This window comes from Canis lupus, chromosome 2 (assembly GCF_011100685.1).
Source record: "Canis lupus familiaris isolate Mischka breed German Shepherd chromosome 2, alternate assembly UU_Cfam_GSD_1.0, whole genome shotgun sequence".
Lineage (NCBI taxonomy): Eukaryota > Metazoa > Chordata > Mammalia > Carnivora > Canidae > Canis > Canis lupus.
Window position 1 is genome coordinate 35,124,745 of NC_049223.1, and position 26,082 is coordinate 35,150,826.

Sequence of the window (26,082 nt, forward strand, 5' to 3'; positions counted from 1 at the left end):
TTGTAACAAAAATGCAATTAAATGTAAATAACAAAAAAGAATTAGAACTAAAGAAAATAGATAGGAAAGAAGGCAAATGCACATAGATAACACGCATAACCTAGAGTTGTTATTAAAACCTCAAATGTTGGGCAGCCCTGGTGGCCCAGCTGTTTAGCGCCGCCTTCAGCCTAGGGTGTGATCCTGGAGACCTGGGATGGAGTCCCACATCGGGCTCCCTGGTTGGAGCCTGCTTCTCCCTCTGCCTCTCTCTCTCTGTCCTGAATAAATAAATAAATAAATAAATAAATAAATAAATAAATAAATAATCTTAAAAAAAAAAACCTCAAATGTGTCTTTGAGTTTCCTAGAAGCCAAAGTAACAAGAGAGATTAGAAGTCAAACAATTCAAATTTGGTAGCATTTCAATTTTAGAAACAATATCTTTTTTATAATACTTTATTTTAAAAAATATTTTATTTATTTATTCATGAGAGACACAGAGAGAGAGGTAGAGACACAGGCAGAGGGAGAAGCAGGCTCCCTACAGGGAGCCCAAAGCGGGACTCAATCCTGGGTCTCCAGGATCAGGACCTGGGCTGAAGGTGGGGCTAAACCACTGAGCCACCAGGGCTGCCCCTAGGAACAATATCTTTTTTTTTTTTAGAAACAATATCTTTAGGACATTTTTGACCCTAGTTTTTCATAAGGCTACCTGCAGAATTAAACTGTATATTATGTGGATATGTAAAAGAAGAATTGTAGAACTTCAAACATAGGAACAAAAATTTCATGTTAAGAATAAAAGATCATTTCCCACATACCATCAGTTTCAATATGACTTATGATAAGAGTGTTCCCTCAGTAAGCACTTTGGAAATATTGTTTTTAGTATATAATAAAATGAAATACGTGAAGTTAATTATATTTTTCCTTTAAGTGTACGATGTAGTGTACAGTACTCACTATTCAGGCGCAAGGTGTCGCTCTTTACTCGGTGGAAATAGTTCTTTCCAGGGTCTGTCTGAACAGCCAGAAACGCCCCAAACGAAAACGACTCAATCACGCCGAACGCTACCATTAAAGGATTCTTTGAAACTTCTCAAAAATTCAGCCAGATTTTCAACTCCAAACCGGAGTCTCTGGTACTGAGAGTGTAAAGAACCTTATTTTGGAAGTCATAGTCTTATGCGATGTTCGGCTTTCAAAGAAGGGGATTGGGCACTCGGCGTCTGCTGCTCTCGGTTCTGCTCCTCGCAGTCTGGGAGCCCGCGAGCAGCCAGGTCCGCTACTCGGTCCCGGAGGAGGCCAAACACGGCACCTTCGTGGGCCGCATCGCCCAGGACCTGGGGCTGGAGCTGGCGGAGCTGGTGCCGCGCCTTTTCCGACTGGCGTCCAAAGGCCACGGGGACCTTCTGGAGGTAAATCTGCAGAATGGCATTTTGTTTGTGAATTCTCGGATCGACCGGGAGGAGCTGTGTGGGAGGACTCTGGAGTGCAGCATCCACCTGGAGGTGATCGTAGACAGGCCGCTGCAGGTTTTCCATGTGGAGGTGGAGGTGAAGGACATTAACGACAACCCGCCGCTGTTCTCTCTCAGAGAACAAAAACTGCTGATTCCTGAATCTAAGCAACCCGACTCTTATTTTCCTCTAGAGGGAGCTTCTGATGCGGATATAGGAGAAAATGCTCTATTGACCTACAGACTAAGTCACAATGAGTATTTTTCTTTAGAATTACCAACACAAAGTAAGCAGACTAAAAGACTGTCGCTTAAATTAAAGAAGTATCTGGATCGAGAGAAAACTCCAGAATTTAATTTGCTACTGACGGCTGCAGATGGGGGAAAACCGGAGCTGACTGGCACCATTCAGCTTTTCGTCCACGTCTTGGATATTAACGACAATGATCCGGAATTTGAGCAATCAGAATACAAGGTGAAACTGACGGAAAACGCAGCTAAAGAAACTTTGGTAATAAAGCTAAATGCCACAGATCCAGATGAAGGAGTCAATGGTGAGGTAACCTACTCCTTGATGTCAATTAAGCCCAATGGAAAACTCTTATTTACACTAGATAAAAATAACGGAGAAGTGAGGGTCAATGGAACTTTAGATTATGAAGAAAACAAGTTTTATGAAATTGAAGTACAGGCCACAGATAAAGGGAATCCCTCAATGGCAGGTCATTGTACAGTCTGGATAGAAATCTTAGACGCGAATGATAACGCCCCTGAAGTCACCATAACTTCCCTGTCTCTCCCAGTACGAGAGGACGCTCAGCCCAGCACCGTCATCGCCCTAATCAGCGTATCCGACCGTGACTCTGGCGCCAACGGGCAGGTGACCTGCTCACTCACACCCCAAGTCCCCTTCAAGCTGGTGTCCACCTTCAAGAATTACTATTCGCTGGTGCTGGACAGCGCCCTGGACAGAGAGAGCGTGGCGAACTACGCTCTGGTAGTGACCGCACGCGACGGAGGCTCGCCTTCGCTGTCGGCCACGGCCAGCGTGTCCGTGGAGGTGGCCGACGTGAACGACAACGCGCCGGCATTCGCGCAGCCCGAGTACACGGTGTTCGTGAAGGAGAACAACCCGCCCGGCTGCCACATCTTCACGGTGTCGGCGCGGGACGCGGACGCGCAGGAGAACGCGCTGGTGTCCTACTCGCTGGTGGAGCGGCGCGTGGGCGAGCGCGCGCTGTCGAGCTACGTGTCGGTGCACGCGGAGAGCGGCAAGGTGTACGCGCTGCAGCCGCTGGACCACGAGGAGCTGGAGCTGCTGCAGTTCCAAGTGAGCGCGCGCGACGCGGGCGTGCCTCCCCTGGGCAGCAACGTGACGCTGCAGGTGTTCGTGCTGGACGAGAACGACAACGCGCCCGCGCTGCTGCCGCTGCCCCTGCCCCTGCCCCTGCCCGGGGCGCGCGGCGGGGGCGGCGCGCTGAGCGAGCCGGTGTCGCGGGCGGTGGGCGCGGGCCACGTGGTGGCCAAGGTGCGCGCGGTGGACGCGGACTCGGGCTACAACGCGTGGCTGTCGTACGAGCTGCAGCCGGCGGCGGGGGGCGCGCGCAGCCCGTTCCGCGTGGCGCTGTACACGGGCGAGATCAGCACGACGCGCGCCCTGGACGAGGCGGACGCGCCGCGCCAGCGCCTGCTGGTGCTGGTGAAGGACCACGGCGAGCCGGCGCTGACGGCCACGGCCACTGTGCTGCTGTCGCTGGTGGAGAGCGGCCAGGCGCCCAGGCCGTCGTCGCGGGTGTTGGCGGGCGGCGCGGGCGCGGGCGCGGGCGCGGGCGCGGGCGCGGCGCTGGTGGACGTCAACGTGTACCTGATCGTCGCCATCTGCGCGGTGTCCAGCCTGTTGGTGCTCACGCTGCTGCTGTCCACGGCGCTGCGGTGCTCGGCGCCGCCCAGCGAGGGCGCGTGCGGGCCGGGGAAGCCCACGCTGGTGTGCTCCAGCGCGGTGGGGAGCTGGTCGTACTCGCAGCAGAGGCGGCAGAGGGTGTGCTCTGGGGAGGGCCCGCCCAAGGCCGACCTCATGGCCTTCAGCCCCAGCCTGCCTCGGGGCCTGGATGGAGAAGTCGGAGGGGAAAGGCAGGAGGCAGGATCAAATCACCCTGGGCAGGTGAGTTCTATAGATTCCTCTTCTTTTGAAGTCTACGTTAAATTTTAAACAATCCATTTTATTTCATTGAATATTTTAACGAATACTCTGTATTTTGGGTATTAATGTTTTAAACGAGTATAAATGTTTTAGAGAACAATTTCTGTTAGTGAAATGCGAAAAGATAAAAATCCAAGTTTAATTATGAGAAAAATCAGGTTTTTTTTAGCCAACAAATGCCCTATTTCTCCTAATGTTTGGTAGAAAATGTTAAAAGATGAAAGAACCACTCTCCTGTCATCACTTTATTAGATACAATTTCTAATTTTCCATGAAGTACCTGGATCACTTTATTTCTTCCCTAATCCTCACTATAAATAATTACTATGGATATTTCAATTTATTCATCCTTTTTCTCTTTTAACAGCCTTTTGCTTTAATATTTTCACATTATTAGATCACTTCACTTGTGTTATTTCAGTCTTGTATCGAAGTTTGAACTGTCTCTTCATTAAGTCTGAAAAGATTTGCCTTTTTTTCTGTAGTGTTAAACATGGATTGTACATTTATTGTCCATTAAATAATCTTTAGTTTTGCCTCAACTGATAAAATAAAACCCATTTTCTGTTTTCTTTTTTTTATCGTATTTTTTAATTTAAATTCAATTTGTGAACATGTAGTATATCATCTGGTGCTCATCACATATGCCCTCCTTTGTGCTCATCACCCAGTTATCCCATCCCCCAACCACCTCCCCTTCTGCAACCCTTTGTTTGTTTCCCAGAATCAGGAGTCTCTCATGGTTCATTTTCCTCTCTAATTTTTAATTTAGTTTAATTTAACTTTTAAGTTTCTCCCTTTTCACTTATAGTCCCTTTCTTTACATTCCACATATGAGTGAAACCATATGATAATTGTCTTTCTCTGATTGACTTATTTCACTCAGCCTAATACCCTTCAGTTCCATCCACATCAATGTAAATGGTAGGTATTCATCCTTTCTGATGGCTGAGTAATATTCCATTGCATATATGTATATATACATCACATCTTTATTCATTTATCTGTCAAAGGACATCTTGGCCTCTTCCACAGTTTGTCTATTGTGGACCTTGCTGCTACGAACATGTAGTGTTGTTTCACTACATCTGTATCTTTGGGGTAAATATCCAGTAGTGCCATTGTTGGGTCATAGGGTAGCTCAATTTTTAACTTCTTGAGGAACCTCTACACTGTTTTCCAGAGTGGCTGCACCAGCTGGCATTCCCACCAATGGTGCAAGAGGGTTCCCCTTTCTCCATGTCCTCACCAACATCTGTTGTTTCCTGTCTTGTTAGACATTTAACATTGGTATAAAATGGTATCTCATTGTGGTTTTGACTTGTATTTTCCTGATGACAAGTGATGTGGAGCATTTTTTATGTGCTTGTTGGCCATGGGTAGGTCTTCTTTGGAGAAATGTCTGTTCATGTCTTCTGCCCATTTCTGGACTGGACTGTTTGTTTTTTGGGTGTTGAGTCTGATGAATTTTTTATAGATATTGAATGCTAGCCCTTTATCTGATATGTCATTTGCAAATATCTTCTCCCATTCTGAAGGTTGCCTTTTAGTTTTGTTGACTGTTTCCTTTGCTGCTGATAAAAAGCAGGACCTTTTTATCTTGATGAAAACCCAATAGTTTGTTATTGCTTTCATTTCCCTTGCCTTTATAGACATGTCTAGCAAGAAGTTGCTGTGGCCAAGTTCAAAAAAGTTGTTGCCTATGTTCTCCTCTAGGATTTTGATGGATTCCTGTCTCACATTTAGATCTTTTATCTATTTTTTATTTATCTTTGTGTATGGTGTAAGAGAATGGTTCAGTTTCATTCTTCTACATGTGGCTCTCCAATTTTCCCAACACCATTTATTGAAGAAACTGTTCTTTTTCCAAATTGGATATTCTTTCCTGTTTTGTCAAAAGATTAGGTGACCATAGACTTGAAAGTCCATTTCTGGATACCAGTTGTTTTCATATTATTCGCAGTTAAAAAATTCAGTCTTGTATTGTTGTATACTGGTTTCATTGAAATTATGTAACTAAAAGTTTTATTGATTTTATTGCATGTAATGGGTACAGATTTATCTACAACAAACAGAACTCCCAGGTTTATGCTTACACAGTTTACTAGGCAAATAAAGTTATTTATATTACTCACCCAAGTCTTCAAACTTGCTGAAGACAAACATATAAGCTTATAATATCTTCAACATATACTAGTTGGCAGTCTTCCTTAAGTTTTGCGGGTTCATCTAGAAAGGAAAATGTTAAGTCTATTAAAGCGAACTGAAGGGGATCCCTGGGTGGCGCAGCGGTTTGGCACCTGCCTTTGGCCCAGGGCGTGATCCTGGAGACCCGGGATCGAATCCCACGTCGAGCTCCCAGCATGGAGCCTGCTTCTCCCTCTGCCTGTGTCTCTGCCTCTCTCTCTCTCTCTGTGTGACTATCATAAATCAATACAAATTTATAAAAAGAAAAAAGTGAACTGAAAATTATCATTTCACTCATCTTGCATTTTAAATTTCCTGTCTTTAAATTCTTTATTCCTGGTGTTTGTGAAATTTTCTTTCCATGTGCTATAATCACATCTGATGATTCTACAAAAGGCCATTTACCCTTAAGTCATTCTTCTAGCTATTTGTATAGTGGCAGAGTCACTTCTTTCAGAATTTGATGAACATTTGTATGTGGCTATTCTCCCCTTAAAATTAGAGGCTAAAATTCCTTTATTCTATAGTAGGCAGCCAAATTAAAATGCAAAGTGCTTTAGACTTAAAAGATTACGCCATCACATCATTTATGAAACTGTAAACATAATAAATGTGAATGTTAGATAAGGCACACATTATTATCCATCTCCAAATGAAGTTCCTAGAATGACTGGAGACCATCTAGATTTAATAAATAAAGATACTGGAATGTCTTAAGCACATGTTAAAAATTTTGCAAATTATTACTTTTACAGTACATAAGCGGTTGATGCACCTTTTTAGATAATTCCAAATTATGTGGGCTATTTTCTGCAGATTTTGTGTTTAATTTCAGGATTACATTCAATGGTGTAAAATTATATTTTTTAAAAATATTTTATTTATTTATTCATGAGAGAGGAATAGAGAGGTAAAGACACAGGCAGAGGGAGAAGCAAGCTCCATGCAGGAAGCCTGACGTGGGACCCAATCCCGGGGCACCAAGGATCAGGCTCTGGGCTGAAGGTGGCACTAAACCACTGAGCCACCCAGGCTGCCCTAAAATTATAATTTCAACCATTTTCTAGTTCAATTGTTTAAGTATTGAGCTAATTTTAGATGTTCCTATCTGTTTAAGTAATTTAATTATGTCTAACAGCGTGTGGGGACTACATAGCACATTACTTCTTCAATAAAGTTCCTTAGTAATCATTGTACATTGATTTTCTTGAAAACAGATGATAGAAAATGAAGAAGCATGTTAGTGATATCAGACAATTTAAGTAGTCCAATAACATCAAAATTCAAATGGTTTTTTGATTACTTAAAAGCCAGTTTTATAGTTGATTCAAGTTATCTTATTTTTTAAAATATTTTATTTATTTGTTTATTTATTAAAAAGATTTTATTTATTTATTCATGAGAGACACAGAGAGAGTGAGAGGCAGAGATACAGGCAGAGGGAGAAGCAGGCTCCATGCAGGGAGCCTGACGTGGGACTCAATCCTGGGCCTCCAGGATCAGGCCCTGAGCTGAAGGAGGCACCAAATCGCTTAGCCACCCAGGCTGCCCTGATTCAAGTTATCTTATACTTGTAGAACCATCGTTGGTTATTATGTAATGATTCTATAAAGATTTCTTATCACAGTTCCCCTTGTTATTTTATGCAAAAGGAATGGTGACAAATCGTTGATTTAAAGATTTTGACTTGAATTTTATTTTATTTTTTTAAAGATTATTTATTTATTTATTCATAGAGACACACAGAGAGAGAGAGTGGCAGAGACACAGGCAGAGGGAGAAGCAGGCTCCATGTAGGGAGCCAGACGTGGGACTTGATCCTGGGTCTCCAGGATCACACCTCAGGCTGCAGGCGGCGCTAAACCGCTGCGCCATGGGGGCTGCCCTCATTGTGAAGTTTATATTCTTTTGATTTTAGTCAGTGACACTGGGCTTCAAAATATCTCACAGAACTATTTTGTATTAGGGCTTCACAGCCACTTTAGAATATTGTGAAATTTAGAGGCTTTGATTCAACATGTTACATGAAAATGCTTTCCTCCTGCAGGATCTGTAGCCAAGCCTCATTTGAACATGTTATAGGAATGAGAGCAATTTTAAGAAAAGTCATCACAGTTAAGCATCAAGGAACCAAAAACAATGACATGTTCCATATATATGACGTATTTTTATATCCAACAGAAGTATGAATAAAATAATTTGTATGAGTGAAATACTCAGTTAATAGAAATACTTTAGTTGGGTTTTTTGTTTTTCTTTTTTACTGTGTGGGAGTTCTTGAGTTTCTCCTAAAGTTCTACAAAAGTGCTCATGAAGGATAAAAGTGGCAACAAGTGTGAATTGTAAGCAAAATAAGGTCGAGGGTGATGCATATTATTCATTTTATTCTCCATGATAGCCAAAGAGTAGCTTCTGACACCCTGTATTTCAATGATTGTTTTATGATAGACTGAAGCAGAATATTTTAAAAACTGCAGCATAATGGAAATGATTGTGCTTTGTTACTAATATTATATACATTAAATAAAAAGGCATTTACAAACAATCTATGAAAATATCCAAAAGTCAAAAAATTTTAAGTGTTCCACAAAGTGGCTAAACCAAAAAGAACCTCAGGATCTTTCTTGTACTTACATAATCAGTCACATGATGTCGCTGTACACTCAGAAGGTGAAAAGGAAAAATTTTGTCTCCGCGCCCAGATTCCACCCATTGACAGAATAGGATTGACTCCATACTCATAAAGGTTCGCAGGTGAGCGATCCCTTAAAACCAACAGTCCCACCTCAGAGGTCTTGTTAACTGCAATGGTGTTTTCCTGGAGAGGAGGCCCAGGAGCCCCGCGACTGCTGGTCTCGCTTCTGCTCCTCGCAGTTTGGGAACCCGGGAGCGGCCAAGTCCACTACTCGGTCCCGGAGGAAGCTAAACACGGCACCCTTGTGGGCCGCATTGCGCAAGACCTCGGGCTGGAGCTGACCGAGCTGGTGCCCCGCCAATTCCGGGTGGCGTCCAAAGGCCGCCGACACCTTTTAGAGGTAAATCTGCAGAATGGCATTTTGTTTGTGAATTCTCGGATCGACCGCGAGGAGCTGTGCGGGCGGAGCGCGGAGTGCAGCATCCACCTGGAGGTGATCGTGGACAGGCCGCTGCAGGTTTTCCATGTGGAGGTGGAGGTGAAGGACATTAACGACAACCCGCCGGTGTTCAGAGAAGGAGAACAAAAGGTATTGATTTCTGAATCTGCACCTCTGGATTCTCATTTTCCTCTAGAGGGCGCTTTCGATGCGGATATTGGCGTAAACTCTCTTCTGACCTATACGTTAGGTCTAAATGAATATTTTACTCTTAAAATAATAACGAAAAATGATAAAAGTATATTGCCTGAACTAGTTCTACGGAAGTCATTGGATAGAGAGGAAACTCCAGAACTTAATATATTGCTGACCTCCCAGGATGGCGGTAAACCCGAGCTAACAGGATCCGTTCAAATTAAAATAAACATTCTGGATGTGAATGACAACGCTCCGGAGTTTGGTAAGCCTGGCTATAAAGTAGCGCTGTTTGAAAATGTCCCAAATGGCACGAGAGTGATTCAGCTAAACGCTTCTGATCTAGACGAAGGGGTGAATAGAGAAATTTCCTATGGAATCAGACTGATTTTGCCAGTGAGTGAGAAATGTACCTTTACAATAAATCCAGAAACAGGTGAAATCAGAATGTACGGGAAATTGGATTTTGAAGAGAATAATGAGTACGAAATTCAGGTTAACGCCGTTGATAAAGGGATTCCTTCCATGGCAGGTCACTGTACAGTCCTAGTGGAAATTCTGGACCTGAATGACAATACCCCTGAAGTTATGATCACTTCTCTGGCACTCCCCGTGCGAGAGGATGCTCAGGTGGGCACCGTCATCGCCTTGATCAGCGTGTCCGACCGTGACTCTGGCGCCAACGGGCAGGTGACCTGCTCACTCACACCCCAAGTCCCCTTCAAGCTGGTGTCCACCTTCAAGAATTACTATTCGCTGGTGCTGGACAGCGCCCTGGACAGAGAGAGCGTGGCGAACTACGCTCTGGTAGTGACCGCACGCGACGGAGGCTCGCCTTCGCTGTCGGCCACGGCCAGCGTGTCCGTGGAGGTGGCCGACGTGAACGACAACGCGCCGGCATTCGCGCAGCCCGAGTACACGGTGTTCGTGAAGGAGAACAACCCGCCCGGCTGCCACATCTTCACGGTGTCGGCGCGGGACGCGGACGCGCAGGAGAACGCGCTGGTGTCCTACTCGCTGGTGGAGCGGCGCGTGGGCGAGCGCGCGCTGTCGAGCTACGTGTCGGTGCACGCGGAGAGCGGCAAGGTGTACGCGCTGCAGCCGCTGGACCACGAGGAGCTGGAGCTGCTGCAGTTCCAAGTGAGCGCGCGCGACGCGGGCGTGCCTCCCCTGGGCAGCAACGTGACGCTGCAGGTGTTCGTGCTGGACGAGAACGACAACGCGCCCGCGCTGCTGCCGCTGCCCCTGCCCCTGCCCCTGCCCGGGGCGCGCGGCGGGGGCGGCGCGCTGAGCGAGCCGGTGTCGCGGGCGGTGGGCGCGGGCCACGTGGTGGCCAAGGTGCGCGCGGTGGACGCGGACTCGGGCTACAACGCGTGGCTGTCGTACGAGCTGCAGCCGGCGGCGGGGGGCGCGCGCAGCCCGTTCCGCGTGGCGCTGTACACGGGCTGAGATCAGCACGACGCGCGCCCTGGACGAGGCGGACGCGCCGCGCCAGCGCCTGCTGGTGCTGGTGAAGGACCACGGCGAGCCGGCGCTGACGGCCACGGCCACTGTGCTGCTGTCGCTGGTGGAGAGCGGCCAGGCGCCCAGGCCGTCGTCGCGGGTGTTGGCGGGCGGCGCGGGCGCGGGCGCGGGCGCGGGCGCGGGCGCGGCGCTGGTGGACGTCAACGTGTACCTGATCGTCGCCATCTGCGCGGTGTCCAGCCTGTTGGTGCTCACGCTGCTGCTGTCCACGGCGCTGCGGTGCTCGGCGCCGCCCAGCGAGGGCGCGTGCGGGCCGGGGAAGCCCACGCTGGTGTGCTCCAGCGCGGTGGGGAGCTGGTCGTACTCGCAGCAGAGGCGGCAGAGGGTGTGCTCTGGGGAGGGCCCGCCCAAGGCCGACCTCATGGCCTTCAGCCCCAGCCTTCCACAGTCAGAAGTTTGTTTAAATACTTCCAGTGAAGTAAGTCATTCATATCATTTAAATATTTGTTTCCTTTCATAGCTTTTTATTAGGGTATAAATACATCCTTTCTTTTTTCTTCGTGTTATCTTTTAAACCAGAGAACATCTTCTGTGGTATGATCATTCTTATTTTGAACTTTTTGTGTATATCATGTTCATTGAAACTTTCCTTTGAAAGTTCACTTGAACTTTCATGTATTAGTTAGTGATATGTGTAGATGAAATGGTGGTTATGGATCACCACATTTTAAACTGTCTTTTCTATCATTTCTCCTAAATGAATTATTAGCCTTGAAAAATATTAGTACATAAGAGTAAAACCTGCATAGGTGTTTGATAACTCTTAAGTTTGAACTTAATATCATGATCAGAGTACAAATAGTTTTCATACATCATGAACTGAATTCCTTTACTGTTCCTTATATACATAAGCTTGTAAAATATCCTCCTGGTCACCACTTTAATTTCAGCACAATGTCCTTCAGATATTATAATAATAAAAATTATGTTATTAATTCTAAGGAATAATTTTGTTATTGTTCACACGGAGTGCCTTTTTCTTTTAAGTGAGATTGGTTACTTACTATCCTTATTTACATAAAATCAATCTCCTGTTATTTTCTAGGACCTGTGCTAAGATCTTTAATTGCATCATCTCATCTAAACACCAAGTTAGCCATGGGGCACCTAGCTGGTTTAGCGAGTGGACTATGCTACTCTTGATCGCAGGGTTGTGAGTAGAAGCCCCGTGTTGGATGTAGAGATTACTTAAAAATAAACCTTATAAAAAACCAGCCTTGGCGTGCCTAGGTGGCTCAGTCAGTTAAGCAGTTAAGGGTCTGCCTTTGGTTCAAGTCCTTATCTAAGGGTCTTAGGATTGAGCCCTGCTCAGTGTCTTCCTCCCCTCCCCCTCCCCCTGCTCATGCTGTCTCTCTCTAGCTCAATCTCTTTCTCTCAAATGAATTAAAATTTTTTTTAAAGGAATGAAGATGAAGATGAAAGATATGGGGGCACCTAGGTGGCTCAGGCGGTAAAGCATATGACTCCATCTCAGTTCAGGTCTTGATCTTATGGTCATGAGTTCCAAAGTGGAGCCTACTTAAAAAAAAAAAAAAAAACAACTTCCCTTAGTAGGGAAAGAAAAATGTTGGTATTAGAAGAGCTATCAAGTTCATATTTGATTACTTATCTCTCTGGGTAAATTTTCTGAGAATAAAATGGTGGAAATGAGGTTGGGGATTTGAGAAGAGAGAGAAGAAAATATAGAAGAATCTCTATATGCAGGAGGAAAGAGTTAATTAGGAATTCATTTGAAAACCCAAATCAAGGTGAATGTGTGAGTAAACTTGTAGAGAATATAGTGATCATGGCGAAGTGACATCCTTAAATGGAGAAGCTCAGTGAGAGAGAGAAAAGGAACAGTTATATTGTGTGTTGGAAGCTAAAGAAAATGTTTGAGGAGTAATATAAGTGGGTGAGTGCTTTGAGGATGTTTGACATAATTTACATAGTTGACTATGTAGTCTAGGTTAGATGGAGAGAAAAGGGAAATAAGGTAGAGCTTGATAGACAAGAACAACCAGAAGGAATCAAGAGGCTGTTCTCAGGTAAGAGTAAAGTTATGTTAATGAAAGTAATGTAACAGGACTGGAAGATGGCGTTAAGAGAATATCAAATACTCTACTCAAATTTTCAGAGATGAGCAAAGATGCAGAAACAAACTCAACTATTGTGTCTTGCAGAATTGTGCACAGAACAGGCAAGGTAATTATTGGAGCTATACTGTGTCTTTTATAGCACTATTTTATCTGGAAATTTGTGGCTTGGTAAAGATAGTTGTAACAATAGGTAAAAGTAATATTCCCTTCTTTTCTTTCTTGCTAAAGATGTGTTAACATCTCTGTTTATCTGTTGATGTTTGGAAAAATCAGAGTCAATTTAAATAATAGTAAGGTTTTCCCCAGGGATAGGGAGGAGAAGAGGGAAGTTTAAATTATTGGTATTAATTTAAATTCCATCAGATACATAGGATGTTAGTTCTTGGCATCTTTTATGCAAAGAAAAATGTAAAGCATTGTAATATCTTAGTGGTCTAAATTATCATGTTTGTGCACAAACATGCTCACATGCAAACTCATACATTGACAGGACACTCCCTTTAAATACAAATATTTTATCTACATTTCAGTCATATTTTGGGGATATTACACATCTAGTATATCATGTATTAATATTTTCCACAATCATCTGTTTTATTCTTATAATTGATTATGTTTTCATTTGGAGTTACAGGCTGTTGTGTGAATAGTTCTAAATAAATATTGCAGGAAAAAAGATATTCCCAACCGAAAACCACCAGAGGTAGGCAGACTGGTTTCCAAAAGTGAATGTAGAATATTCCTCTTTTAAAATTCTGCATGGGGGTGCCTGGCTGGCTCAGTTGGTAGAGCATGTGACTTTGATATTGATGTCAGGGTTGTGAGTTCGAGCCACATTGGGTATAGAGATTACTTAAAAATAAAATATTTTAAAAAATTTCTGCATGAGAGTTTTACACTTGCAAAAATATATTTGTGGAAAATGGAATTCAGCCAATTTTCAACTAGCATCCTATACAGACCAGAATACAGTGATTTACTGAGGTATGATCATTCTTAGTTATTTTGAACTTTTTGTGTTTTTCATGTTCATTGAAACTTCCCCTTTGAAAGTTCACTTGAAATTTCATGTGTTAATTAGTGATATGTATAGATGAAATGGTGGTTATGGTTATGTCTTTCTGGAAAGAAAGACATTTAATCTTCAATTACGTATTTGCAGTGAAAAACATCACAAAATCTAAGGAAAAAATCCCCTACATCAATGGAAAATGTGAAGACCAAATCTTTTTTACAGTTACACATTCATGCACATGGTGTCGCTCTTCACTGAGAACATTTCCCAGAAGAAGGTGCTCTGTTCCTTCCTGCAGAAAATTGGGCAGATAGTGGAGAACCTCTAGTGACTCTTCCCGCAATAGAAGGCGGTGAGGGTCAGTTTGCGGTAAGGTATTACATATACTTCAGATGTATTTGAATCCTTTCGAGTGTACTATGCTGTTTTCCTGGCGAGGAGACCCAGGAGCCCTGAGTTCGTTGCTCTGGCTTCTGCTCCTCGCAGTCCAGGAGCCCGCGAGCGGCCAGGTCCGCTACTCGGTCCCGGAGGAGGCCAAACACGGCACCTTCGTGGGCCGCATCGCCCAGGACCTGGGGCTGGAGCTGGCGGAGCTGGTGCCGCGCCTTTTCCGACTGGCGTCCAAAGGCCACGGGGACCTTCTGGAGGTGAATCTGCAGAATGGCATTTTGTTTGTGAATTCTCGGATCGACCGCGAGGAGCTGTGCGGACGGAGCGCGGAGTGCAGCATCCACCTGGAGGTGATCGTGGACAGGCCGCTGCAGGTTTTCCATGTGGAAGTGGAAGTTAAAGATATTAACGACAACCCGCCTGTGTTTCCTGAAAGTAAAAAAAGGATTATCATTGCAGAATCTAGACCCCCAGAAACTCGGTTTCCACTAGATGGCGCATCCGATGCAGATATTGGAATAAACTCGGCCTTGACCTACCGAATCAATCCCAACGAGTATTTCGCTTTGGACACACAAAACAATCGTGAACAAACGTCATCGTTGTCACTTGTGTTGAAAAAATCATTGGACAGAGAGCAAATTCAGGAGCATAGTTTATTATTGACAGCCAGTGATGGGGGTAAACCGGAGCTGACTGGCACAGTTCAGCTGCTGATAACAATTCTGGATGTGAATGACAATGCCCCAGAATTTGACCAATTTATTTATAAAGTGACAGTGTTAGAGGACGCATTTAATGGAACATTAGTGATCAAGCTAAATGCCACGGATCTGGATGACGGTACGAATGGAGACATAATCTACTCATTTAGAAGGCCTGTATCGCCTGCGGTATTATATGCGTTTATGATAAATCCCAACAGTGGAGAAATTAGAACAAAAGGTAAACTAGATTTCGAAGAAAAGAAGTTGTATGAAATATCGGTGGAGGCAACAGACAAGAGTAATATTCCAATGGCAGGTCACTGTACCATTTTGGTGGAAATACTAGATATAAATGACAATACCCCAGAAATTACCATCACTTCTCTGGCACTCCCCGTACGAGAGGATGCTCAGCCCAGCACCGTCATCGCCTTGATCAGCGTGTCCGACCGTGACTCTGGCGCCAACGGGCAGGTGACCTGCTCACTCACACCCCAAGTCCCCTTCAAGCTGGTGTCCACCTTCAAGAATTACTATTCGCTGGTGCTGGACAGCGCCCTGGACAGAGAGAGCGTGGCGAACTACGCTCTGGTAGTGACCGCACGCGACGGAGGCTCGCCTTCGCTGTCGGCCACGGCCAGCGTGTCCGTGGAGGTGGCCGACGTGAACGACAACGCGCCGGCATTCGCGCAGCCCGAGTACACGGTGTTCGTGAAGGAGAACAACCCGCCCGGCTGCCACATCTTCACGGTGTCGGCGCGGGACGCGGACGCGCAGGAGAACGCGCTGGTGTCCTACTCGCTGGTGGAGCGGCGCGTGGGCGAGCGCGCGCTGTCGAGCTACGTGTCGGTGCACGCGGAGAGCGGCAAGGTGTACGCGCTGCAGCCGCTGGACCACGAGGAGCTGGAGCTGCTGCAGTTCCAAGTGAGCGCGCGCGACGCGGGCGTGCCTCCCCTGGGCAGCAACGTGACGCTGCAGGTGTTCGTGCTGGACGAGAACGACAACGCGCCCGCGCTGCTGCCGCTGCCCCTGCCCCTGCCCCTGCCCGGGGCGCGCGGCGGGGGCGGCGCGCTGAGCGAGCCGGTGTCGCGGGCGGTGGGCGCGGGCCACGTGGTGGCCAAGGTGCGCGCGGTGGACGCGGACTCGGGCTACAACGCGTGGCTGTCGTACGAGCTGCAGCCGGCGGCGGGGGGCGCGCGCAGCCCGTTCCGCGTGGCGCTGTACACGGGCGAGATCAGCACGACGCGCGCCCTGGACGAGGCGGACGCGCCGCGCCAGCGCCTGCTGGTGCTGGTGAAGGACCACGGCGAGCCGGCGCTGACGGCCACGGCCACTGTGCTGCTGTCGCTGGTGGAGAGCGGCCAGGCGCCCAGGCCGTCGTCGCGGGTGTTGGCGGGCGGCGCGGGCGCGGGCGCGGGCGCGGGCGCGGGCGCGGCGCTGGTGGACGTCAACGTGTACCTGATCGTCGCCATCTGCGCGGTGTCCAGCCTGTTGGTGCTCACGCTGCTGCTGTCCACGGCGCTGCGGTGCTCGGCGCCGCCCAGCGAGGGCGCGTGCGGGCCGGGGAAGCCCACGCTGGTGTGCTCCAGCGCGGTGGGGAGCTGGTCGTACTCGCAGCAGAGGCGGCAGAGGGTGTGCTCTGGGGAGGGCCCGCCCAAGGCCGACCTCATGGCCTTCAGCCCCAGCTTGCCTCCCTGCGTGAGTTCTAAGGGGGAAACAGGTGAAAGAGAAGACAACTCAGAACAGTTGAAAGAGGTGAGTTCGTATCAAAGTCTGCTTTACTCTTTTTAGCTCATTCACAGTTTTATCGTTTAAGATTCTTCGTTCTCAGTGTAGCTTTATTCTTTAATATTGTGCGTCGTCATGGTATTTAATGAGTGTTACTGACTCTTGGATTGAATTATTGTTCAGATGCTTGCGTCTGGGTGGCTCAGTCAGTTAAGCATTCAGCTCTTGATTTCGGCTCAGGTACTGATCTCAGGAACGGGAATTCTAGTCTCCAGCGGGTCTCACTCTGGTCGTTGAGTCTGCTTCAAGATTCTCTCTCTCTGCCACTCCCCGCGCGTGTTCTGTCTCTTTAAACAAACAAATAATTGTTCTGATTGAAATCGTTAAGTTAAAAAAGCATAATAAATTGCCTATGATGGTAATTCGTGGGGTTTTTATTCATATTACAGTTTGTAAGTATTTTCTATGTGAGCATTTACAAGAAACCACACTTTATGAATACTTAAGCATTTAGAAAATGTTTGTTTTTTTAAAAAGTTTGCTTTAGTGAGGCTAATGAGAATTTTTACACTTTAAATGTCTATTAAAAAATTTATACGTATGCTCATAGACATTTTTTAGGGAATCATAACCTTTTACAAAAATGCCATTTAAAAGTTCATTTTCATTTCTTTAACGAAAACCTTTTTTATTTGGTCCCTCCTCATTTTCTTCTAGTCACATCACCATTCATGTCAGGTATCTGATACTAACAAGCTCGTGATTTTCTCTCTCTCTTTTAAAAATTTTCTCTCTTTTAAAATCTTTTTATTGGAGTTCAATTTGCCAACATATAGCATAACATCCAGTGCTCATCCCGTCAAGAAAATTCTTATTTATTTTCAGTCACTTAATTGCTCCACACGTGCATACATCTGGTGGTTTTTTTGTTATTGTTTATTTTAGAAAGTTTATTAGGATAGATAATGTATTTTACACTTTTCAAACACCAATGTCTTTGGAAATCCCCACAAATCTGATACTTTTAATTTTTTAAAAATTTATTTATGATAGTCACACACACACACACACACAGAGGCAGAGACATAGGCAGAGGGAGAAGCAGGCTCCATGTACTGGGAGCCCGACGTGGGATTCGATCCCGGGTCTCCAGGATCACGCCCTGGGCCAAAGGCAGGCGCTAAACCCAGGGATCCCAGATCTGATACTTCTAATAGCTGTATAATACCCCATAATGCAGGGTGAATCCTTTCTATATTTAGTTACTCACCTGTTGATTAGCAATTTGTTTCAAGTCTTCTTTTGCCCTGATAAGCCCTGCTATACTATCATTTACATATTTCTAAAATATTGGTGCTTTTATTTCTGTGAAATTCACTTTCAGATGTGGAATAGATATATCAAAGGTCATTAATAATTTTTATTAAATTTAATTTTTATTTATTTATTTTAAAAGATTTTATTTATTTATTCACGAGAGACAGAGAGAGAGTCAGAGACACAGGCAGAGGGAGAAGCAGGCTCCATGAGGGGAGGGGAGCCGGACATGAGACTGGATCCCAGATCTCCAGGATCACACCCTGGGCCAAAGGCGCTCAGCCACTGATCTACCCGGGCTGCCCTAATTTTAATTTTAAAATGCATTGTTAGAGTACTTTCTGAGAATTTTGTAGTTCTTTTTTTTTAAAATATTTTTTTAAATTTTTATTTATTTGTGATAGTCACAGAGAGAGAGAGAGAATGAGGCAGAGACACAGGCAGAGGGAGAAGCAGGCTCCATGCACCGGGAGCCTGACGTGGGATTCGATCCCTGGTCTCCAGGATCGCGCCCTGGGCCAAAGGCAGGCGCCAAACTGCTGCGCCACCCAGAGATCCCGAATTTTGTAGTTCTTTTAAATTCCACCAACAATCAGTAATGATCTTATATTCTGCCAGAGTGATATCTCATTGTTAGTTTAATTTTATTTTATTTTTAATTTTTTTAATTTTTATTTATTTATGAGAGAGAGAGAGAGAGAGAGAGAGAGAGAGAGAGAGGCAGAGACACAGGCAGAGGGAGAAGCAGGCTCCATGCACCGGGAGCCCGACGTGGGACTCGATCCCGGGTCTCCAGGATCGCGCCCTGGGTCAAAGGCAGGCGCCAAACCGCTGCGCCACCCAGGGATCCCCTCATTGTTAGTTTAATTTTAATTCCATATACCACACTGAATAGGTGAGCCACTGAGCACATTATTACTTGTATTTGGTTTTCTTTGATTTGTCAATTAAATTCTTTGCCCATTTTTATTTGAAAAAAATTTGTTTTTCAGTTTACAAAGTTATCTGTAAAATTAGATATTAACTTTAATCTTCTACTTATATCACAAATATTTTTCCTCTTATGCAATTTATATTGATTACAATACATTTTTCCATATAAAAGTATTTTTATATTTTATATTAAATATGTCTATTTTTCTTTTATGGATTTTAGAAAAGGTCTCCATAATTAGTTAGGAGGATCTTAATTTTTATATGGAACATCCATTAATTAAATTAATTTAATAGGTATTTATTTCTAATATAAGTATATTTGAAAATTCAAGTATAACTGACATATAAAATTATATTCATTTCAGATATACAATGATTTGATATTTGTATGTTTTGGGAAATGATCACCACAATAAGTCTAGTTAACAGCCATCACCATATATTGTTACAAACTTTTTTCTCTTGTAATAAGAACTTTTAGCTCTACTCTTTTAGCAACCTTCAAATATGTAATTTAGTATTATTAACTGTAGTAACTGTTCTGTATATTACTTATTTATTTTATAACCAGAAGTTTGTACCTTTTGTCCCCCTTCACCCATTTTGCCTATTCCCATCCACTGCAAATGACAAGCACCAATCTGATCTCTGTATCATTTAGTTTTTAAGGTTTTTTTTTAGGTTCCACATAAGTGAGATCATTTTTCTTTTTCTTTTTTAAGATTTATTTATTTGAGAGAGAGAGCAAGAAGGAGGGAAGGGCAGATAGAGTCTTAAGCAGACTCTGCTCTGAGTATGGAGCCCCACCTGGCATGGTCTCACAACACTGAGTGGAAACCAAGAGTCCAACACTTAACTGACTGTGCCACCTCCATGCCCCAACATCATTTTTCTTAATGTAGTTATCTATTGCTATAAATTTCCCTCTTAGCCCTGCTTTTTATGCATCCCTTAAGTTTTGGTACATTGTGTTTCCATTTTCACTGGCTTCAAAGTATTATTTCCCTTTGATTTAATCATTAACCCACTGTTTTTCAGGAATGTTATTTAATTTCCACATATTTGTGAATTTTCTAGTTTTCTTCCGTTTATCAACTTCTAGTTTTGTATGATCGTAGCCAGAAAAGCTACTCTGTATGATTTCAGTCATTTAATGTTTGCTGAGACTTATGTTGTGACATAGCACATGATCTATCCTGGACAATGTTACTTGTGTGCTTGAGAAGAATGTGTATTCTACTGAGGTTGGCAGGTATATATCTGTCAGTTCCGCTTGGTTTAAAGTAGAGTTAAACTTCAATATTTTCTTATTTATTATCTGTCTGGATCATCCATCCATAGATGAAAGTGGGGTATTGAAGTCCTCTGCTGTTACTGTAATGTCTATTACTCCCTTCAGATATGTTAGTATTTGATTTATATATTTATGCGCTCTCATGTTGGGTAGATGTATAATAATTGTTATATCCTCTTGATGAATTGACTCCATTATTTTTACTTAAAGTCAGTTTTTTCTGATATAAATATAGCTACTTCGCTCTCTCTTTTCATTTGCCTGGACTGTCTTTTATCTTCTCTTCACTTTAAACCTATGTATATCCTTGAAACTGAAGTGAATATCTTGGAGGCAGCATATACCTGGGTCTTGTTTTTAATCCATTCAGCTGCTTCGTGCCTCTGATTGGAGAATTTAATCTATTTTCATTTAAAATAATTATTGATAGGTAAAGACTTAACTATGTCCAACCTATTAATTGTTTTCTTGCTGTTTTATGGTAATTTTGTTCCTTTTTTCCCCTCCTCTTGCTGTCTTCCTTTGTGAATTGATGATTTTCCATAGTAGAATAATTTCATTTCCTTTTCTTTATCTTGTGTGTATCTACTCTAGCTTTTTGTTTTATGGTTATCTGTGATTTACTTGAAGCCTCTTATAGATAAAATTCTATTTTAAGCTGACAACTTTGCTTTGATCACATGCAAAACTATTCTTTTACTTCTTCCCATTTTATGTTTCTGTTGTCACAGTTTATGTATTTTTTTAAATTTTTATTTATTTATTCATGAGAGACACAGGGAGAGAGGCAGAGACATAGACAGAAGGAGAAGCAGACTCCTTGCAGGGAGCCTGATGTGAGACTTGATCCCAGGACTCTGGGATCCCAGGATCACACCCTTAGTAGATGCTCAACTGCTGAGCCATCTAGGTGTCCCATAATTTATGCCTTTTTATAGGGTGTATCCATTAACACCCTATTTGTAATATTTTTGTTCTATTTTAAATATTTTTGTTCTTTAACCCTTATAGTAAAGTGGTTATACTACCATATTACAATGTTGGGATATTGTGAATCTGATTCTACACTTTACCTTTACTAGCATATAATATATTTTCATGTTCTCATGTTACTAGTTATCATCCTTTCATTTCAGCTTGAAGAACTCCTTTCATCATTTCTTGTAAGGGAAGTCTAATGGTGATGAATTTCCCCAAGCTTTTGTGTATTTAAAAAAATCTTTATCTTGCCTTAATTTCTGAAGGATAACTTTGCTGCATAAAGTATTCTTGATTGGTGGTTTATTTTTATTTCAGCACTTTGAATTATATCACCCCATTCTATCCTGGCTTGCAGTGTTTCTGGTGATAGCCTAATGGGAGTTTGTTTGTAAGAGAGAAATGTTTCTCTCTTGTTCTTCTTTATTAAAATTCTCTCTTTGTCTTTGGTTTATACAGTTTTATTATAACTCATCCTAGAGAACATTGTTTTGGATTGACGTTTTGGGGTGATCTTTTAGCTTTATGAACTTGGATGTCTAGATCTTTCCCCATATTTGAGAAGTTCTCTCCAATTATTTCTTTAAATAAGCTTCCTACCCCTTTCCCTCTTCTCCTTCTGAGATTCCAGTGATAGTTTCTTTTAAAGGTGACCCATAAGTCCCATATGTCCCATCAGGCTTTCTTCCTTCCTTTTCACTATTTTTTCTTTTTGCTCCTTAAACAGTTTTTTAAATTTAAATTCTATTTAGTTAACATATAGTGCACTATTAGTTTTAGAGATAGAATTTAGAGACTCATCAGTTGCATATAACACCCAGTGCTCATTACATCAAGTGTCCTCCTTCGTGCGCATCACCCAATTACCCTATCCCCCACCAACCACCCCTCCAGCAACCCTCAGTTTGTTTCCTAGAGTGTTCCTTTTGACTGGATAATTTTAAATGATCTTTTTGCTCCCTCTATTGTCTGCTGCATTTCAGTTTCTGGTTCTACAGCATTGAGCTGTTCTCCCTTGTTCCTAGTGGTCATTAGGCATCCAAAGTATGCTGGTTTCCTGTCAGCACCCCAAGTCAGGTAAAACAGATACCAGTTTCTTACTTTCCAAAACCCTAAAAGCCAGACACACCTTCACTTCTCTCCCTCCTTCCTTTTTTTTGTTTTAAAGATTTTATTTATTCATGAGAGACACAGAGAGAGAGTCAGAGACATAGGCAGAGAGAGAAGCAGGCTCCTCAACGGGAGCCTGATGTGAGACTCAATCCCTGGACCCCAGGATCATGCCCCTGAGCCAAAGGCAGATGTTCAACCGCTGAGCCACCAGATGTCCCTCTCTCCCTCCTTCCCAAAGGAGCGAGATGCTCCCTTAGTATTTTTTGTTCTCCATAGCCCCCAGGCATCCAGACTATGCCAGTTCAATCAGTTCTGATTGAGGCAATATAGAAACCAGTCCTTAAGGCAGCCTTCTGAGAAGCTGATACACTGGACACATGCTATACTCTTCTCTCCCTTGAAGGTGAAGTAGCAAGCAGGGTGTTCTTTTCTGGTGCTGAGGTGTGCCAGCATGGGTGAGGGGCTGATGTGAGCAAAGTAAAATTATTCTTTGTATTTGTCCCAGTGCAGCTATTTCAGCTTTGTATTCACCTGGTGAACTTCAGCATCATAACTGGATTCAGGAATCAATTCAATTCAATCAATCAATTCAATTCATAAAGGAATTTTGGCCCATATGTTGTTGTTAATGGTATTTTTGTGGGGGGAATAAGGGCTGGAACTTCTTATTCTGATATTTTGCTGACATAATTTTGATACATTTTGAATTAATATTTGTAGATGGTGTGAGGTACTGGTCCAACTTCATACTTTTGTAAGTGGATATCCAGTTATCCTGGCATCATTTGTTGAAAGAACTAATATTTCCCTGTTGGGGAACCATTGTTGAAAATCAGTTGATCAAAGGACACCTGGCTGACTCAGTCAGTAGAGCATGAGACTCTTGATCTCTGGCTTGTAAGTTTGACCCCCAATTTGAGTATAGAAATTACTTAAAATGAAATATTTAAAAAGAAAAAAGAAAAGAAAATCAATTGATTAATAAATGTGGGGGTTAATTTCTGGAATTCTGTTTCTATTCAATTGATTTATACGTCTATCCTTATCTCAGTATCATACTCTCTTTATTGTAGTAGTTTTGTGGCAAGTTTTAGAAACTATTGGTTCTCCAACTTTGTTCTTTTTTTCAAGATTGTCTTGGCTGTTCTGGTGACCTGCATTTCCATATGAATTTTTGGATCACTTTGTCAATTTCTGCAAGGAAACTAGCTTACTTTTGAAGGGAGTATGTTAAATCTATAGATCCATTTGGGCAATATTGCCATGTTAACAACATAAGATCTTCTGATCCATGAACATGGGATTTCTCCCCTATTTGTTTAGATCTTTAATTATTTCAACAGTGTTGTGTAGTTTTCAGAGTACACATTTTATATTTCTTTTGTTAAATTTATTCCTTAATATTTTAGATTTATGATGCTATTGTAAATGGAATTGTTTTATTTCATTCTTTGTTGGTTCATTTTTACAATGGTTAGTGTGTAAAATATAACAGATGGATTTTTATATTAATCTTTTATCCTATAACCGCACTGATGTCACTTATTTAGCTTTTAGTGGATTCTTTAGGATTTTCAATGTACAAGGGCATGTCATCTGGAAATAAAGATAGTTTTAATCTTACTTTCCATTTCATTTGAATGTCTTAGATTTTGTATTCTTGCCTGATTGTGTTAGCTAGAGCCACTAGTGCAATGTTGAATAGAAATGGTTAGAGAAAACATTCCTGACTTGTTGCTGGCCTTGGAGCAAAAGAACAGTTTTTCACCTGTAACTATAATGTTACTTTTCAGTAGGTCAATAATAATAATCCCTCTTTCATTTTTGGTTTTGGTAATTTTAGTCTTGTGGCTCTTTCTCTTGGTCAATCTTCCTAAAGTTTTGTCAGTTTTGTTGATCTTTCAAGGAACCAGCTTTTAGCTTCATTGTTTCTCTTCTGTTTTTCATTCTTTGTTTCATGAATGCTCCGATCAGGATGAGGAAATTCCCTTCTGTTCCTAGTCTGTTGGCTGATTCTATTTTTAAGTTGTGTTGGATTTTGTCAAATGATTCATCTGCATGTATTGAGATGACCATGTAGTTTTTGTATGTTAATCAGATATATCACTGTGGGCTGAATTGTGTCCCTCCAAAATTCATATGCTGGTGTCCCAACCCATGTACCTCACAATTTATTTGAAATTATATTTGGAGATATTTTAAAAGAGGTAATTGAGTTAAAATTAAGTCATTAATTAAGTCATTAAGGTGGACCTTAATGCAATATGACTGATGTCCTTTTACAAAATTAGGACTCGGGGATGCCTGGATGGCTCAATGGTTTGGTGTCTGCCTTCAGCTCAGGGCGTGATCCTGTAGTCCTGGGATGGAGTCCCACATCGAGTTCTCTGTGAGGAGTATGCTTCTCTCTCTGCCTATGTCTCTGCCTCTCTCTCTTTGTGTCTCTCATGAATAAATAAATAAAATCTTAAAAAAGAAATTAGGACTCTACCCCTCCTCCTGCTCACATATACTCTCTCTAAAATCAATCAACCAATCAATCAATCAATCTTTTTGAAAAAGAGGACATTAGATCATCAACATACACAGAGGGAAGATCATGTGAAGACACAGGGAGAAGATGGCCATTTACAAGCCAATGAGAGAAGCCTCAAAAGATGCTAACCCTGGTGACACATTGATCTTGAATGACACAATGATCTTGATCATTGAATTCTAGCCTTCAGAATTTTTTAAAGATTTATTTATTTATTTATTTATTTATTTATTTATTCATGATAGATGTAGAGAGAGAAAGAGAGAGGCAGAGACACAGGAGGACGGAGAAGCAGGCTCTACACCAGGAGCCCGACGCAGGACTCGATCCCGGGACTCCAGGATCGCGCCCTGGGCCAAAGGCAGGCGCCAAACCACTGAGCCACCCAGGGATCCCCTCTAGCCTTCAGAATTATGAAAGAATAAATTTCTGTTTTTTTTTTTAATTTCTGTTGTTAAGTCACCTAGTCTTAGTGACTTAGTTTGTTATAGTAACCCGAGCAAACTAATATGTAAGATATATTACATTTATTTATTTTCAGATGCTAAACCAACTTTGCATTTCTGGGATAACTCTTACTTGGTAATAGTGTATAATTCCTTTATATGTATTGCTGAATTTAGTTTTCTAGTATATTGAGTGTTTTTGTGTTTATAGTCATACAAGGTAGTGGTCTGTAGTGTTCTTTTCTGGTGATGTCTTTGGTTTTGGATATCAGTGCAATATTACCCTCAGAATGAACCAGGAAGTATTTGCTCCTCTTCTTAAAAAAGAGTTTATTTATTTATTTATAAGAAAGCAGAGGAGAGGATGAGCAGAAGGAAAAGGACAAGCAGACTTTATGCTAAGCATGGATGTGGGGCTCCATCTCAGGACCCCTGGATCATGTCCTGAGCTGAAATCAAGAGTCAGATGCTTAACCAGCTGAGCCACCCCGGTGCCCTTTGCTCTTCTTCTGTTCTTTGGAAGAATTTGTAAAGAACTGCTATTAAGGCAGCCCAGGTGGCTCAGCGGTTTAGCGCTGCCTTCAGCCCAGGGCCTGATCCTGGGGACCCAGGGTCGAGTCCCACGTCAGGGTCCCTGCATGGAGCCTGCTTCTCCCTCTGCCTGTGTCTCTGCCTCTCTCTCTGTGTGTTTCTCATGAATAAATAAATAAAATCTTTAAAAAAAAGAGCTGCTATTAATGCTTACTAAAATGTTTGGTAGAATTCATTCATGATGCCTTTTGGTCCTGTTTTTGTTTTCTGTGTAGTTCTGATGTTACTAATGCAATCTTTTTACTTTTCATAGGTCCATTTAGATTTTCTACTTTTTTAAAACTCAGTATTTGTGTATTCTAGGAATTTGTTTCATCTAAGTTACTCATTTA

General features: G+C 42.8%; 4 protein-coding genes across 8 annotated transcripts in view; all 4 read left to right on the plus strand.

Moving 5' to 3' along the window:
* The window catches only part of LOC111091928 (protocadherin alpha-1-like), a 171,777-nt gene that overhangs the window by 86,250 nt on the left and 59,445 nt on the right, over nucleotides 1-26,082 (plus strand).
* Nucleotides 1-26,082, plus strand: part of LOC111091918 (protocadherin alpha-4-like) — a 164,332-nt gene that overhangs the window by 78,801 nt on the left and 59,449 nt on the right.
* Nucleotides 1-26,082, plus strand: part of PCDHA13 (protocadherin alpha 13) — a 172,056-nt gene that overhangs the window by 52,392 nt on the left and 93,582 nt on the right. The window contains exon 1 of one of the 5 annotated variants that reach the window (XM_038530369.1): nucleotides 1,004-3,602. The exons of 3 other annotated variants lie outside the window; for them this stretch is intronic. In XM_038530369.1, the coding sequence (XP_038386297.1) occupies nucleotides 1,173-3,602 (2,430 nt within the window). In that variant the 5' untranslated portion in view covers nucleotides 1,004-1,172. Of the gene's footprint in view, nucleotides 1-1,003; nucleotides 3,603-13,989; nucleotides 16,567-26,082 lie in introns of those variants that run through there. One more of the 5 variants, XM_038530365.1, reaches the window with a different exon arrangement.
* LOC119863934 (protocadherin alpha-12-like) overlaps nucleotides 8,507-26,082 on the plus strand; it is a 77,026-nt gene continuing 59,450 nt past the window's right edge. Inside the window, 3 exon segments of the mRNA XM_038530383.1 lie at nucleotides 8,507-10,543; nucleotides 10,545-10,946; nucleotides 10,948-11,039. Coding sequence (XP_038386311.1) covers nucleotides 8,636-10,543; nucleotides 10,545-10,946; nucleotides 10,948-11,025 — 2,388 coding nt within the window. The 5' untranslated portion in view covers nucleotides 8,507-8,635 and the 3' untranslated portion in view covers nucleotides 11,026-11,039.